General features: G+C 43.4%; 1 protein-coding gene across 1 annotated transcript in view; it reads right to left on the bottom strand.

The window, feature by feature from the left end:
- Positions 1-685: 685 nt before the first annotated feature.
- The window catches only part of LOC105256389 (neurogenic locus protein delta), a 47,698-nt gene continuing 32,514 nt past the window's right edge, over positions 686-15,869 (bottom strand). The window contains exons 5-6 of the mRNA XM_011266247.3: positions 11,715-11,775; positions 686-6,016 (exon numbers count right to left, since the gene is read on the bottom strand). Of these exons, the coding sequence (XP_011264549.1) occupies positions 3,970-6,016; positions 11,715-11,775 (2,108 nt within the window). The 3' untranslated portion in view covers positions 686-3,969. The remainder of the gene's footprint in view (positions 6,017-11,714; positions 11,776-15,869) is intronic.

The following is a 15,869-nucleotide window of genomic DNA, read 5'->3' as shown; positions in this document are numbered from 1 at the left end:
TTCGTCACATTGAAAAAGAAGCGAATTTCTTTCTCTTGATATTTCTTTTTTGTATTATTAATCTTATTTCGAGTCTATACTTTTTGCGAATTTGAATGATTAAAGGGCAAGCGGGAGAGAAGACGACACAGAGTTCATTTTTTAATGTATCATTATTAATCGTCCACTGTCGTTTGCGTGACATCGTTATATTGACAATTCATCTATATTTACACGTTTCACATAATAATAATAATATTAATAATATTAATAGTAATCGCAATTGTATATCTCTACTACAAATATACAGATGTGCTGCGTGTGTTTGTGTATGTATACGCTGTGTTATCTTCTTGTTTTATACAAAAACGAGGGGAGGGAAATAGAAGTACGCGCCAGGGGAAAGTCTTCGCAATCTTCGTCGATATGCCTCGTCGCGAACGAAAGGCCACTATTCAGCAGGATACGGGGAGGGAGGACACGAACAAAGAGACGGTATTTTCTTAAAGAAACACATATCGTTGATTTAAATAAAAAGTAATTTAAATTCGGGAAAGTAACGAAAGGCAAAATCCTGACAAGATCAGGAGGAGGAGAATAGGAAGAAAAGGTCAAGGAAGAAATAAACGGGAATAATGGAAACCGTTCAACGATAGAGCGAGACGTATCGAATCGTCCGAAGAAGTGTAAGTACAAAAAAAATGACAACAGTTCTCTCTTTTATTACACAAATCGTAATTCGTACAACGTAATCTCGCATTTATACGCATGCGCTTCTCATTAACCCGGAGTCTGTACGCGCGCGACGGCAATTATTAAGGGAAATCGACGGAAGGAAGGAAAGGTCAAGGGGTGAAAGCCAGATGGCTGACGTTATACGTCCTTTTATTTTTTTTTTTTTCTACGCCTTCGCGCGCGAAAAAGACCCGGAAGTAAGCCTGACTTAGTCGATACTTGCGTTTCGTTTATTTAATTATCATTATCTCGTAACAGGAACATCATCAATCTTTGTTCGCTACAAATTTCTCTCTCTATCATACATCGCACACGCGTTTCTAACGCGTTAATATCGTCATCACTGTTATCGTCGCTAATCGTCTTATTAATTTTTTTTTTACGCCATGTAAAATCATCAATCGCAATCAGCAGTCACAAATAAATAATTAATTATCATCATCAATCGTGCGACCAACAACACGCAATACAATCGTCACTTATCTATCGCACGTTCGCGCGCCAAATCAGCGAGCGTGCCGCCGAAATAAAGCGTGGCCGGCATGAAAATGACGGGGAATTTTCACGAAAGCCGAACAGTGATATATTCGGGGGGAATGATCTTTTCATCCCTTCACGCGAACAAACGCGGATCGATACTGATTGATTTCTCGCGGATTCGTTCGTCCGGTGCGAATGCTCGCAAATGGAAGGACGGTCGAATTCGCGAAACTTTAACTTTGATCTTAGTTCGACCAATTCCTCCGAAAGTACGGTCGAAAAAGGATGATACAGAAAGATGAAATCTAAAAAAGATCTACACAAAATTAAGAATGTCTTCTTTTGAAAGAAATTAATTTTTTCAGGTGTCCAATTTTTAGAGACATCTCTATAAAGTCTGTTTATTTCGTCCGGGAAAAAATAGGTCGCACTATGATCAGATGTGAGAAGAAAAGGATAAGTCGATCCGATGTTCCTATGCGTGATCAGTTCTTCTCTCTTCCCCCCCTTTTGGTTTTCCCCTCGAATCGTCTCTCACTGATTTCGGCACCGAATCGCTTCGAAATAAACCGCATCATCGTCGAAACGCCGTTGTCGACGACGTCGGGTCTCTATTTCTCACTGTTCATTTTTTACGTATATATATATTTATATATATATATTTATTTTATAATATTATATTTGCATAATTTATACACATCTATTCGTTTATCTGTCCAACCGTACGTAGCGCGAATGTTTCGTCAAATGTCATATCTGGAGAATAGTCGGAAGATATTTTGTAAGAAATAGATTTTAGATTTCTTGACACGAAGAAAAGCCGCGCGCGATTTTTTCAGAATTTTTCAGACCGGTGGACGAACCATCGTCCTCGACTCTTTTTCATCATTTTCACACGTAAGAAAAGTTCTACATAGTTCGATGAAAATATATCGAAGGATACATGCAGGCTTTCCTCTCCATAGAATTTTTGATATCCTTGTGTTTGCTATAAAACATTCCTCGCATTCATTGAAAGCTAGAAAATTGCCCATCGATCGGCACAATCAAAATGGCATTTCCGGATTAAAGGATCATCTTTCGTTCAGTTGGAGACAAGTTGTGAAACAGTTTAATGTTTCACAATCGATTTCATCAACCGCGTTTAACTTTAATCTTAGTTCAACTCACTCTTTGTCTCTTTCTAAAAAAAGAGTTAGGAGATAAAGAGTGAGTTAAACTAAGATTAAAGTTAAACGCGATTGGTGAAATGGGGCATAAAGGACCTGTGCTCGAGTCACTTGACTGATTGGGGTTGTCGTTGAAACGGAGACACCCAAAAAGTCGAGCGCACGTTCTCTCTCCTGTCAATTTTTCATTAAACTCAAATTCATTATCGCTGCCCTAAACTTCGGAAATTCACTTGACCAATGAACCAAACAAAGGAATGTAACTGATTAAAAAAAAAAAAGAAAAAAGAAGAATAAGCATAGACTATAGACATATTAACATAAACTGCTCATAAGATAGCGAGGAGTGTCCTCCTGAGAAAAAAGGATAGCATGAATTTATTTGTGTTTCTATCTTTTTGTGGCACACGCGTGATGCAATTTCAAGTTATTAAAGTCAATAACTTGAAATTACATCACAAAAAGATAGATACACAAATTAACCTAACCACTTAGGTAACCCACTTAGGTTCCATGGTCTTATAAGCAGTCTATGTTGATGTCTATGGACTTATAAAAAAGACTGCGCATCCCTATACAAAAGACTGTCCTAAACATTTAGAAAGAGAGAGCGATTTCTCTCTCGCATCATTGAAGGAGAAAGAAAGAGATCCGACCGCTATCGCTCTCTCTTTTTAATGTTTAAAAGACAGTCTTTTGTACAGGAATGCGCAGTCTATTTCTATAAGTCTGAAAATAAGAAGCAATGTTAATGCTAAACATTATTCTCAAAGACACAACATTGTTGAAGATGCTGGTTCGGTTCAACTCTCTCGTTCGCGACTACGTATACACACAAATACGATACACATGCGCTCTCTCTTTCTCACTTTTTCTTCATCTCACTCTCTCGCATACATAAGATCGCTCGCTATCGCACTCTCGCTCTGATCGGCAGCCGAGAGCAGCTCGGTCACTCAAATTTGAAAAAAAAAAAGAAAAGAAAAACTAATACCGGGAACATGAGATAATGCGATACGAGTTGCAATAATATTACTAATAATAATAATCAATAGCAATCGCGATAATACAACATAAGTAAATAACAATAATAATAAATTAGTTCTGTACAGAGTTTCACGTTCGAGCACGATATATAATATTAATACCTAAGAAATCGGGTCGGCGACTTACGAGGGAATCCGCCGACCCCCACAGCATCGCGTTAATTTTCTCCTTCTCTTCATCTCTCGATCGAATGTCTTTGTCGCCAGTCCATCGTTCTTCTTGTCCCGGCGCAACATCGGGACGAAACGCCCTACTCGTCGTCGGCGGAGCCGATCACGGATGCGCGACGTGCCTTTCGCTCGTAAAGGGGAATTGTGATCAAAAATTAAAAAAACAGGAAAAGGATGGAAAAAGAAAGGAATAAACGTTCACAGGCATCCGCGAGACGAAGGCGTCGCGGCGGCGCCGCCCGAGAAAATCGAACGAGAAATCGAACAGGATGGTCCGTCAATTCACGCACACGCACTGGCTCTAAATCCCTCTCACATTCTTTCACCCTCATCCTCTCTATCACTCTAAATGGAGTCTACTATATATGTCCGGCGTCCGGAGGACACTACTACACCTCTGTCGCGAGCGTCGCCGCCAACGTGGCGTCGTGCCTGTAATGATCGTCTATCACATACACACCGCAACTACTATTGTCCGTGGCACCACTATTACTAACACCGCCACCACTTCCCGGTGGACCGCTACTACTACCACCAGCAACGACGGTGACGCCGCTGATGGTTTCCGATATCGTCGTCGGCCTCTTCATCAGCGCGGCCTCCGTAGCGCTGCAACAACTGTCCGTTACGTTGCCGGCAACTGCAGCAAACACGGATGACCTCTTGGCGCTTTCTAGGACCCCGATGCCGAGGCCCAGACCGAGACAGTCTTTCTCCTTCTGGTAGAGATGGGCGGATGCCCGATGGGCAGCCGCTTCCGTGTTCAGCTGCTTCATCGTCCTCGTCGTCCGGCCATCCTGCAGCACCGGCTCCGGTTTATACCCCGAACACGTGCTGTCGAGTGTCACGTCCGTCTGGAACGACGAATCTAGATCGTCCTGCCGCGCTGCAGAGGCGACGTTGTTCACGCTCTTGCTTGCCGTCCAGGTGTTCTTGATCATGTGTGCGTCTCCCGTGCCTAGAGCGCAGACACTACCGCTGCCAGTGCCAATCAGGCCGCTACCGGCACCGCCGAGTAAACCACCGACGCTGCCAAGACCGCTGCCGCCTCCGCCGAGACCACTACCGACACCACCACCGACGCCACCGACGCCGATGGTGCTGGCGCTACGCTTGCTCATACTACTGTGCACCGCGTTTCTCTCATTTTGCAGTCTCGCCTCCTCATCGGCCTTTGCCTGTTCCCGTTTCTGTCGTCTCTTCATGCACATCACCGCCACTGCGGCGAACAACGCAAAAGCCGGGACCGCCGTAGAGAGGGTCGCGATCATGACAACGTGTTCCGTGGTCAGGCTGGCGTCTCTAGAAGCAACGTGCTTGGAAAGATTGCCGGGCCAGTGACTTGAAGATGATTCAGCCGGCGGCGCCGCCTTCCTAATCAGCAAAATCGTAGATGAGGATGGTAGAGCAGCCGGTGGACCTACGACTGCGCCCGCTTTTTCGGCGCAGATGTCGCCGTGCCAGCCGTTCGGACAGTCGCATAGGAAACCGTTGACGCGGTTCCGGCACGTGCCGCCGTTTCGACACGGTGAGCTTCGGCACTCGTCTACGTCCACGCTACAGTCTTTACCGGTGAAGCCAGGCTTGCATACGCAACGATAATCATTGATCCCAGAGATACATCTGCCACCATTCGCGCACGGCTTTGCCAGGCAATAGTCTACCTTATCTTGGCAGAGTTGACCGACGTAACCCGGCACACATTGACAGCGGAAGCTGTTCACCTGGTCCACGCACGTGCCGCCGTGCTCGCACAGATTGTCCTCACAGTCGTCCTCATTGATCTCGCAGTGTTTGCCAGTGAAGCCGGTCAGGCAGGTACATTGATAACTATTGACGTAATCGGTGCAAGTGCCATTGTTCACGCAGGGATTCGGAATGCATTCGTCGATTTGTGATTCGCAGTTGGCACCCGTATAACCGGGTGGGCAATGACATAGATAGCCGTGTACAGAATCGTCCTCGCATTTGGCATCGTGTTGACAGGGCGAATCCCGGCAAGATTTCGTCGTCATCTCACAATGTGAACCGCGCCAACCGGGCGGACAGGTGCAACGATAGGTGCGATGTTGCTGCTGCCTGGAAGAAGATTCGGTGCCGTTGACGTAGCCGCTGCCTGTAGATGATTCCTGCATCGAGCAGGTACCTCCGTTTTGGCAGGGCTTCGAGTGACAATCGAAGAGCGGCGTCTGGCACTCGGAGCCGGTGAAACCTGACGGGCACGAGCAGGTGTACAGGCCTTGACCGGTGTTGAAGCAGGTGCCGCCGTTCAGGCACGGCTTATGATTCGTGCAATAGTTGAGGTCCTGGTTGCAGAACAGTCCGCCCCAACCTTCGTCGCACGAGCACTCCCAGGGTTTTTGGCAGCTACCGTGAAGGCAGCCCGGGTATCGGACGCACTGATTGCATTGCGGACCTTTCCAGCCGCTGTGACATCTGCAACAAAACGACAGGACGCGGTTCTTTAGTAACGACGCTCGGATGCTGACGCAAAAGGAATAAATCAAAAAGCTGACGCATATCGTATGTATCTACAATCAGTAGGATGAATGGACGACGAAGGTATGTCACGTTTTCGCAAAAAGGCTGAATCATCCTCTCACGAAGATAAATCATTCTTTCCTAACTGTACATCGAGCCTGTCCGGGATAAGAATTTAGTGAAGTTGTCGCGCGGACGGATGATCCATGCGCAGCATTGGTGTTACTGAATTGGGTTAGACTATTAGCCATGTCATGCTGTTTTGACGGAGATCCGTGAAGTGAAGTTGAATCTCCGTACTTCGATACTTCAGAGCTCCTACCTCTTTTCCCCACGTCCCCTATCCTCTGTCGGTCACGAGGAGAGTTTCACCGGTGACGGACGGAAAGCAGTCACGGGCAGAAGAAGAGGGTCGACAAAATCCCGGTGCATGAGGAAGACTCTCGCGAGGGGAAGGAGACGCGAGGCAGAGAGACAGAGGTCGGCGACGAGCATCGAAAGACGCGCGCAAACGTGTACGATATACACGCGACGAGTCAAGCGGGGACAGGACGATGGGAGAGACTTCTCGACACAGAACCGAAGAAAGAAAAGATTCGCGCTCCGTACGCGGAGAGAAAGAAAGCGCTATGTAGTGACAGAAGGAATATCTTAAAGGTGAATAAGGAAGAGAAAGAGAGAGAGAGAGGAATAAAGAGCCGAGAAAGAAGAATGAAGAGGGTGACGTGCCAGGAGATGAGGAGGATATCGCCGGTCGGCCATTACACGCGGGGGTTATGCTTTACGAAGAATGAAGGGGAAAGAGAGGAAGATAGAGAAAGAGGAAAAAGATGGAATGAGAGACGGAATGAAAAGAAGATGCTACGTGTGTGCGTCGCGCGCGCACATACACGGTTACAGAGAAACAGCTTCACCGTGAGCGCAGGGTGCGCACGAGAAAGAGGAACGGGACGTGGAGAAGGGGGGCCCAAGGTGGCGCGAGCGGGAAGAACCAGCCGCCAAAGGATGAAGGAAGGGGCCCGGGACGCGAGAGAGTAAGAGAGGCGATAGCGCGGAGGACAAGTTTGCGGAAAGCGGAGAGAGAGAGAGAGGAAAAGAAGCGGGACCGACGGTGCGGAGAGAGGGGAGGGAAGAGACCAGGAGAAGAGAAGGAGATAGAATTCTGACGCAGAGGTGGGGGATGAGTTGTCGAGTAGTGTGTTCCCACGGTTCGAGCCTCGGCACAGCCGTTCAGTATGCGGGTCAAGGAAAGGTTACGCTCTTCCATGTGTGTGTGCGTGTGCGCTCGCGATGCCCACTCTATTACTCGTACACGTCGCTATACGATCGCGCTCTCTCTTTCTCTCTCTCTTTGTCGCCGCGGTCTCTATCGCAGTTGGAGGGAAAGAGAGAGTAAGAGGATGAAGATACGAAGAAGAGAGAGGCAGATAGAGAAAGATGAACGGAGAAGATCAAGAAGACGAGACGGCGGAGGGAAGAAAACTGCAGCCGTCGCAAAACTATACTATTAAAACCCTATGTATACGAAGAGGGAGAGAGATAGAGAATTCGCCGCGACCTGAAACGAGTAGGAGAGAGAGAGAGAGAAAGACAGAAAAAGGGTGCAAAAAGATAGAAAGGTGACGAAGAAAGAGATGGCGAGGGGAGACGGTGAAAAACGGGACGAAGGGGGTTGAATGCCGAGCGAACTGTGCCGCTCCTCTAAAGAGACGAAGATGAAGGAGGTACATCTACTACTTCTGTTTCTGCGGCTAGGCCGACAGAGTCGCGACTATGCCATAATTACCGCTGGGAGATAGGTCATGCACCGGACGAGGGGGAGGGGAAAGGGATACAGCGGAGGATCGGCTCGTTCCTCTGGCTGGCCGTTATGGAAATTCCGCGTGCACGATATGCGCGAGGGCTCGGTTAAATGTCTCTCTTGCTGAACGAGATGAGAATGATTTCTCTCTCTCTCTCTTTCTCTCTCTCTCTCTCTCTCTTTCTCTCTTTTCTCCTCGATGCGAAGATACCGCGCCACGATTCGAGACGCGAGTGCGTTCTTTGACCTTTGTGTTATTACGCGGCCGGGATTTAAACGGGATGCCGAAACAATATATCGAGAGATCCACGAAGATTCGAGATTGTATTTCTCGGATAAAAAAAAATCCGTGCTTATGTATCACTGAAATATATGTACAGAGAACACAAAGTAACGTCAAAGTTCGTGAAACGCATCCTTTATATTAATTTCGTAAAAATTTCATGTGTCCAAACATGACAGGTGTGTTTTATGGCTTTATCTTGATCTTACCTTTTCACGACGATATCGTTCGACACTTTCACATCAAGAGACGAGATCGTATATTGTCGTTGCATCGTCATCAGTATTCGCAGTCGCCACACGCACGCACGACTCCGAAATTTCAATGGGAGGACGATGGCCGCGATTCGTTCGCGAGCGCGGGAACTTACGATATTCCACGGAGACCTATCGTCTTAAAAAAAAAGAGAGAGAGAGAGAGAGAGAGAGAAACGATCGTTATCATCCTTTCCGAGTATATACGCAAATATACGCCGCGCGACTGAAAACGAGCGTATCGTAATTCCATTCCCGCAATCTACGTAATTATCTATCGATCGAGGTGACGTGCGTTAGCTATTGTTCGTACATGTGTTGGAGTGCGATCAAGGTTAACACGCCGATCAAATTCCGTTACACCCCGTGTAATGAAATTTTTATTCATCAGCTTTCGAAAAAAAAAAGAGAGAGAGAGAGAGACTCAAGGCTACATAAAATCTGCCAAACGGAGGTAACGCATGTATCTGACAAAAAGATGATATATAAGATGGTCCAATAATTATTGTCATCATTTTCGAAAATTATAGCGATTGAAGGAAAATTTATTGAAGAAAAATCACATTATATATAAAGAAAAGAAACTATGAACGTTTTCTCTAAATACACAAATTTTCAGGAGATGTAAAGATCAGCTTTTACGGGGTATGATTTTTATAAATATTACGACTCTTCTAATATATTCTGCTATAAAAGTGTTAATGCAAAATTATTATCGTAGTTTATACGAAATATATCTTGTTTATTTTAACATATTGTGACGTAAAATAAGAACCGCGAAGGAATTTTGCCGCAATTTATGCAGCTTACTCATTTACTTCTCCGCAAGAACGCGGGAAAATATTCGTAACGTAATAATAGTGAAATATTTGCTAATTGATTTTTCAAAAAGAGGAAGCTAAAATTGGTTCCGCGAATCTCGTTGCATTCTCGGATTGAGTCATTCGGCATTCCCGGATGCAAGCACGCATAGTTCGCATAGTGCGTCCGCCGCCGCGAGAAACTCTCGATATTCATGCCGGAGAACTCGCGGCGACGAGGCACATTTCGCGGTGCGGGAAAATCCACAGTCGTTCCTCCTTTCACAATCGTGCACCTTCGAACCTCGCGATGACGCGACGGCACCGATTTCAATGAAGGGAACGGCGCTCGAGAAGCGAACGTTGCAGAGAGAACGAGAAAGATATTAAAAAAATCAAGCTATTTAAAAACGCCTTTCGAATATCAAATGGGAAAAATTACTCGAATTATCCTCTTGCAAAAAATTAATGTTAAATATATCTGATAATATCTGATAATATTTGACTACTATATTTATATTTTATTTATAAACTAGATATAATATTTTTTCTTTCAAAAAATTCAACAAATTTCAAAAAAGGAAAATTAGCAAGAAAATAATTGAAAAATCACGAGAACTAAACCGACTGATGGATGAGACACGACTGGTGAACCCATGGCTGCGACTAACGGGACAATTAACCCCGGTCGTAGAGTAATTAGATGATCGAGTTAACTCCAAACCCTCGGGTTAACACTGTCCGAGATTCTGTCGGCGAGAAACGCGTGACATTCGCGATGCATCTCCCTGAATAAGACGAGTCATTATATTACTTAACTGCGCTTCTGTATTCTGCACAATTGCTCTTGCTCACAGCAAAAGTATGAGCCTTAATATTTGATATCAAATATGAAACTTAATTACACGATTCTCTTCAAATATTTTTCTAAAAAATTTTATAAATTAAAGGAGCTATCTGATAAAAATTACAAATTGCAAAATTACAAATTGCTTACAAATTGCTTGTATATAAATAGAATACACGTATATCTGCTGAAGAAAGGGGAGAAGATTAGACCGGAGTTATGCGAACGATTTTCAGCGCGAGTGCGGAAACTCGACGTCGAGGATCCCGGAATTTTGCCAAACGGCAAATTAAATTGGAAGGTTCAATGGCACGTCGAGCGGCGAGAGACAAAGACAGGGAAAAATAGAGAGAAAAGAGAGAAGAAAGATAGAAAGACGGCAAAATCGAGGGAGAAGAAAGAGAAAGGGGAGGAAGAAAGGGCAGGAACGATTGGCACCTCGGAAAGTGCCTCGTTAAAACGGGAAGGAGCCGGGAAGCTTCGAATTCCGCTTCGTTCTTCCTTTCCGTACTCGTAAAAGCGTTACGAAAATATGCGTAAGATAATATTATATACAATATATTACATATACACACACACACACAATATACGAACACACACACGCGCACACTTGTAAATGCCGTCGCAAATGCGCGGCGTCGTAACAGGACCTTTACGTCCCTAAGGAGATCCGCGACGCGTATCTTTGGCCTTTAAATTAGCAGTAACATTATACCGGCATGCCGTGGAATTATTAATTAAAATTGTTGAATCGAAATTATTTAACAAAACAGGATTTTAATACTTATTCGCGTTCTTCGTGCTTCTTGTCGGCATAAAATGCATAACAGATTTATAGCATTTTAAGAGCAAATAAATTCGTTAAACCGGTGAACTACCGGCTTGTTTCCTTACAAAAAGAGACAAGAGAAAATGTCTTCAACTTGCTATATTAAATTTTAAGAATATATGAAAAAAAAAAAATTAATAATATTATATGTTAATTTTATTTGCTGCTTGAATTCACTCTAAGAGAATAATAAATATCAATTTCTGAAAATTAGACTATTTATCACTAACGAAAGAAGACGAAAAAGAAATTTTTTTACAAAAGTTATTTTTTTGACTTGTGTTGTTTCTAACATTTAGCATTATTACACTAAATAATTTAAAAAATTAATAAATAATTTATCAAGTTCTATGTACATTTAAAAAATTTCGTAATTTCGTGATTGTTCAGGGAGCGAAGAGGGTGTATTTTCTCTGTAAACGAAAATTCTGACATTTCGCGAGAGGATGGAATAAATAATTTCGGAATATGTAGTCTCCGCATAGCTACATGCGTTACCGGCAACGTGACGTGGATCTACTGTGGTTGCTACAGCCGACCCCCGTGTGCTTTTTTTCGGAACCGCGTCGAACGATAATTTACGATAGGTATGCGCGTAATTATTATCGCGCTTACATGCATACGCCACGCCGGTGCATACAGAAGAGTGGATGCACCGTGTCGGGGCCCAGGAATTTAGTCGGTGATTGTATGAGGCAATGCAACGTACACAGACACACGCATACACGTGCACACACGCATATACGTGCGTGGATACAAGTATTTAAGTATACACATATATATGTATATCTATATATATATATATATATATATATATATATATATATATATGTACTCACAAGCATTCGTTGGGTAGATTGCAGTGTCCGTGCTGTTCGTCGCATCCGGGCAGGCAGCGGGCTGAAATGAGTAAGAAAAAATCCAAGAGGTTAAGGCAACTCTCGGCGAGAGGTCGATCGCGTCCCTCACGATTGCACGAGCGAGCGGTGCATACGGTACGTGCATGTACGGTACGATGCATGCATATCACGCGTACGGTAGTATGTAGTCCGTCCACCCTTATATTTCGAGATGTAAAATATTTTGTTTTTTTTTTCTTCTCTTTCTCCACGTTTCTATATCTCTGCAATTATATTCAGAAACGCACAGGACTGGGTAATTTGACTGATTCTTCTCAATCGCTACTTTGTGTATGCAATTTTTTTCGCGTGTGTATCTCTATATTTCACACTTTTTTTATAAATTTATTTATATTATATTTTGGAATATTATTTTATACAATAAGAGAAATATGTAATAAATGAGAGATAAGAGAAAATGTTATTATAATAAAAAATATTTTATATTTTATTATTTTATTATTTTATTATCTCACTATTGTATAAATATTCACAATGAAAGATATATAGAATAAATATTTAAAATATTAACAAAAAAAAAATATATATATAATGAAAATATTATTTTTTCTATTTCCATGAAATTGCACATATCTATATCTCTTTATTTCTATTTTTATTTTTCTCAAGTTAATAAGTTTTCAGAACACCCATTTTTTCTTTTATCTGCAAATGCTAGTGATAATAATAATTAATGTCGAGAACGCGCTAATACAGGAAATGGGATTAACGTACAGGTGATGGTACCGGTAACGATGGACGCGTATTCCATTTCCTTATCGGACAAGTAAACCACGAACGAGCGATTCGGTCGAATTCAAGGGGCGCGTACGACAACCTTCTCCTTCCTGACTTCCCTCCGGATGCGGGCCACTTAAACACGAGGAGAGTGACGCCACGTGCGACGTAAAGCGTTTACCACGCGTCTCGATGTAAACTGTGTCGATCATAGTTTTCCTTGCCGTATAACGCGAACAGGAACACTACCGATAGCTATCGATCAACTGATCGGAGCGGATATTTGCGGACGTGGAGACAAGACACGTGACAAAATTTTATTACCTCGTCCGTTCAGATTTCTTCCTGTCTCTATCGAGTATGAGACAATCAATTATGACTCTCATAGGATTCTCTTACGCGTGAACAATCAAGTTTGTTAAAAAATGCTAGGCAAAATTTATATTCAAGAAGATATATATATGATACATCGATATGTCGGGAAAGCTTACTAGGACAGCGTTATCATTCATTACAAGGTGCAATTAAAGTTTGTCAGCCTGGCTCAAAAATAAAAGTAACGATCTAGCCCGGAGAAAAAGAAAGATCCCGGTGCGCTCGGTCAATGAAGGGGTTGAGAGGACGGCGGTTCAACGTTTCCGACGCGGCTCTGCGCAGGGCCGGCGAGCAGGGCCCCGGCAGCGGCGACGACGAGGGCCCCGTGACCTTGGCACCGAGCGCAACGGCCCGACTCGCCACGACCGGACGGACGGACGGACTTTGGTGCGGAGCGGCTTCGCCGCGCGCTAAGGAGTATGGTATTTATAGAGCGAAGAACGAGAGAGAGAAAGAGAGAGAGAGATACGGCCCCCCTCGATCCCGCCGTCAGGGTCTCTTCTGCTGATCTCTCGTCCTCCCCGACCCGCCGACGACGAACGACCGAATCGCAGAGATTCCACCAACGAGAGATTCCTCTCTGCCTCTACCACCTTTTCTTCGTACCGTTGGCGGAGAAGAAGAAAAGGGAAGAAGGGTCTTTCTTCTTCTTCTTTTTCTTCTTTCCTCGGGGAAAGGGAGGAGTAAAGAGGAACGAATGACTAAACAAATCTCGTAAGCCGCGACAAATCTTGCCCCTCGAGGATTATTTACGGCCGATTCGCGACCGCGCGATTTTTCGAGATAAAACCACGCGAGGTGGACTATAAATTCACCCGGGTGTTTCGCCCCATCTCACGCGGGGAACCTTCGGAGCCGGCCAGAGTCGTTCCGAGAAGCCAAGAAGAAGATATCGAGAAGATGTCCTCTCGCGCGTTTTATTCGACGTGATATTTAAATGATTACATTTCTCATCAAGTCAAAAAGAACTCAACAAAATATCGAATCATAAATTTACATACCGACATTTTGCCAAATTTCTCGATTGATGTGAATCATATTTTTAGAAATATTGCAAGCAATTGAAGCCGGTTATTAGGTCAGACTTGTAACGAGATGAATTATAGTAGCAATTTTCAGTTTAACTTGATTGTAAATTTCACTGCTGATTGGAAGCATTAATTAACTCGTTTGAAGTATTAACTTGTTTTCATTTTCGTATAATCAAATCGACCTAATTAAATATCTGTCAATTATATATTCTGCTGCATACATTAGTCATTATTACTTTATCACAATTGTTGATTAAATCGTAAATATTCTAAAATTATGCACGCGTCGACATGAAAGCAGAGGAACTCGTTCATTTTGAAATTTTTTAAATTCCTTCTGAATGAAAAAAGAAACGAATTTTATTTTAATTTGAACATGAAAAAAACCAATTATTCCACAAACTGTTATTCGATTAACGACACCGAGAATTAAAAAAAAAAAAGTTGCAAATAAGCGATGAGTGTAATATTGGATGAGTGAAATATGCAGACTGGGTTATGAAATTCATCGGTTCCCTTTAAATTCCCGACCCCGTGGCAGATAAAGAAAAAACGCGACAAAGAAAGAAAAACTACACATGTAGCTGCAGTCGGTGTTGCACCCTACGAAATTCCCCGGTTCCGCAACGTACTTATTGATTTTCTATCCCCGGCCAACCGATTTCCCTTCGTCGAAACGGTCACGAGGCCCCCGATGATAAAAAAAAAACAGAGTACCGTCCATCCATCTCCGCTTTATAACTTCACTATCAGGCTCTGTCTTTCTCTTTTTGCTTTACGAGAATAGTTTTTCGGCCACGTAGTACCTGTGATCCAACATGTTAATTTGAATAGTTATTTGAATTTAGTCAAACCTAACGAATCGAAATAGTTGAAAAATAAGATGAGATTTCCGCTTAAAAACTCTAAAATTCTCTGAATTTCTGACTTTTACAATCATTTTTTCTAAGAAGAGATCTTTTCTTTTATAAGAACTAGGATTTTTACGGCCGGAAATTGCAGCTATTGTTAAGTGTTAAACGATGTGACGGTCAAGTGACGCATCCTTAGAAATTTACAGCTGTTATTCTATTATTAACGTTTTCTTTTTTGTTGAGACATGACAGACTTGAATGCGATTATTTTTTCAAACAGCTATAATCGAGCCATGAAAGAAGGAAGGATGGGTATAGGATAGTAGGTAGTAGTAGGTAGGTAGAAAAATTCGATCAAGTAGACGAGAGGAGAGAAGAGAGACGTATTCGGAAAAACGTTTCGTAGCCTAGGGATGGCAAAAAACTATGGGGATGAGAGGAAAGAAGGAGAACATAGAGAAGCCGGAATGGAAGTGGACTGCAAACGTAAGTCTGGAGCAGCTGTTGGTTAAAGCACCGACCTCGGTGCAGCTGTCAGGCCCCGACCCGTTCGGACCTCTCTTTCGTTCAGGCCTGGCTCTCTTCGCGCGTTGCCAGCTGCTTTCTGTCTCTCTCTCTTTTTCCCCCGCGTGCCCGCTAACAACCCCCATATAAAACGCAGTCGCACCCCCGAAAGAGCCCGACTCTGCCTGCAGCAGACTATTCTTAACTCACCCCTCTCACTACGGGGGTTAACGAGAGACGAAAGATTAACCCTTCGCCGCTTCTGCAGTGAATTCATCGAAGCGGTTGGGACGAAAATGCGTATTCGGCAATTCGGAGACGACTTTTTCGGCAGAAATCGATTAAACGAAAAGCTAGGGAAGTATAGATGAAAAGGTGACGAGAGAAGTCAAGGATGAGGGAAAGGTCTAGACAGATTTAATGCGTTTGAAAAGATATCACTGATACTCGAGAGGTAAAAATTCGCTTATATGCAAAATACAGTGTCGTATAATAATCAATCTGTAATCAATTTCCTGATACTTAACTTTAATAAATGAAATGTATAAAGAATGCTCTCATGTTTCTGCGAACATTGCAAGTTTTTCACGGTG

The sequence above is a fragment of the Camponotus floridanus genome, unplaced genomic scaffold (genome assembly GCF_003227725.1).
Source record: "Camponotus floridanus strain SB8 unplaced genomic scaffold, Cflo_v7.5 scaffold7, whole genome shotgun sequence".
Taxonomy (NCBI): domain Eukaryota; kingdom Metazoa; phylum Arthropoda; class Insecta; order Hymenoptera; family Formicidae; genus Camponotus; species Camponotus floridanus.
The sequence above is the reverse complement of the archived record's forward strand: the minus strand, read 5'-3'. Positions and strand labels throughout refer to the sequence as shown.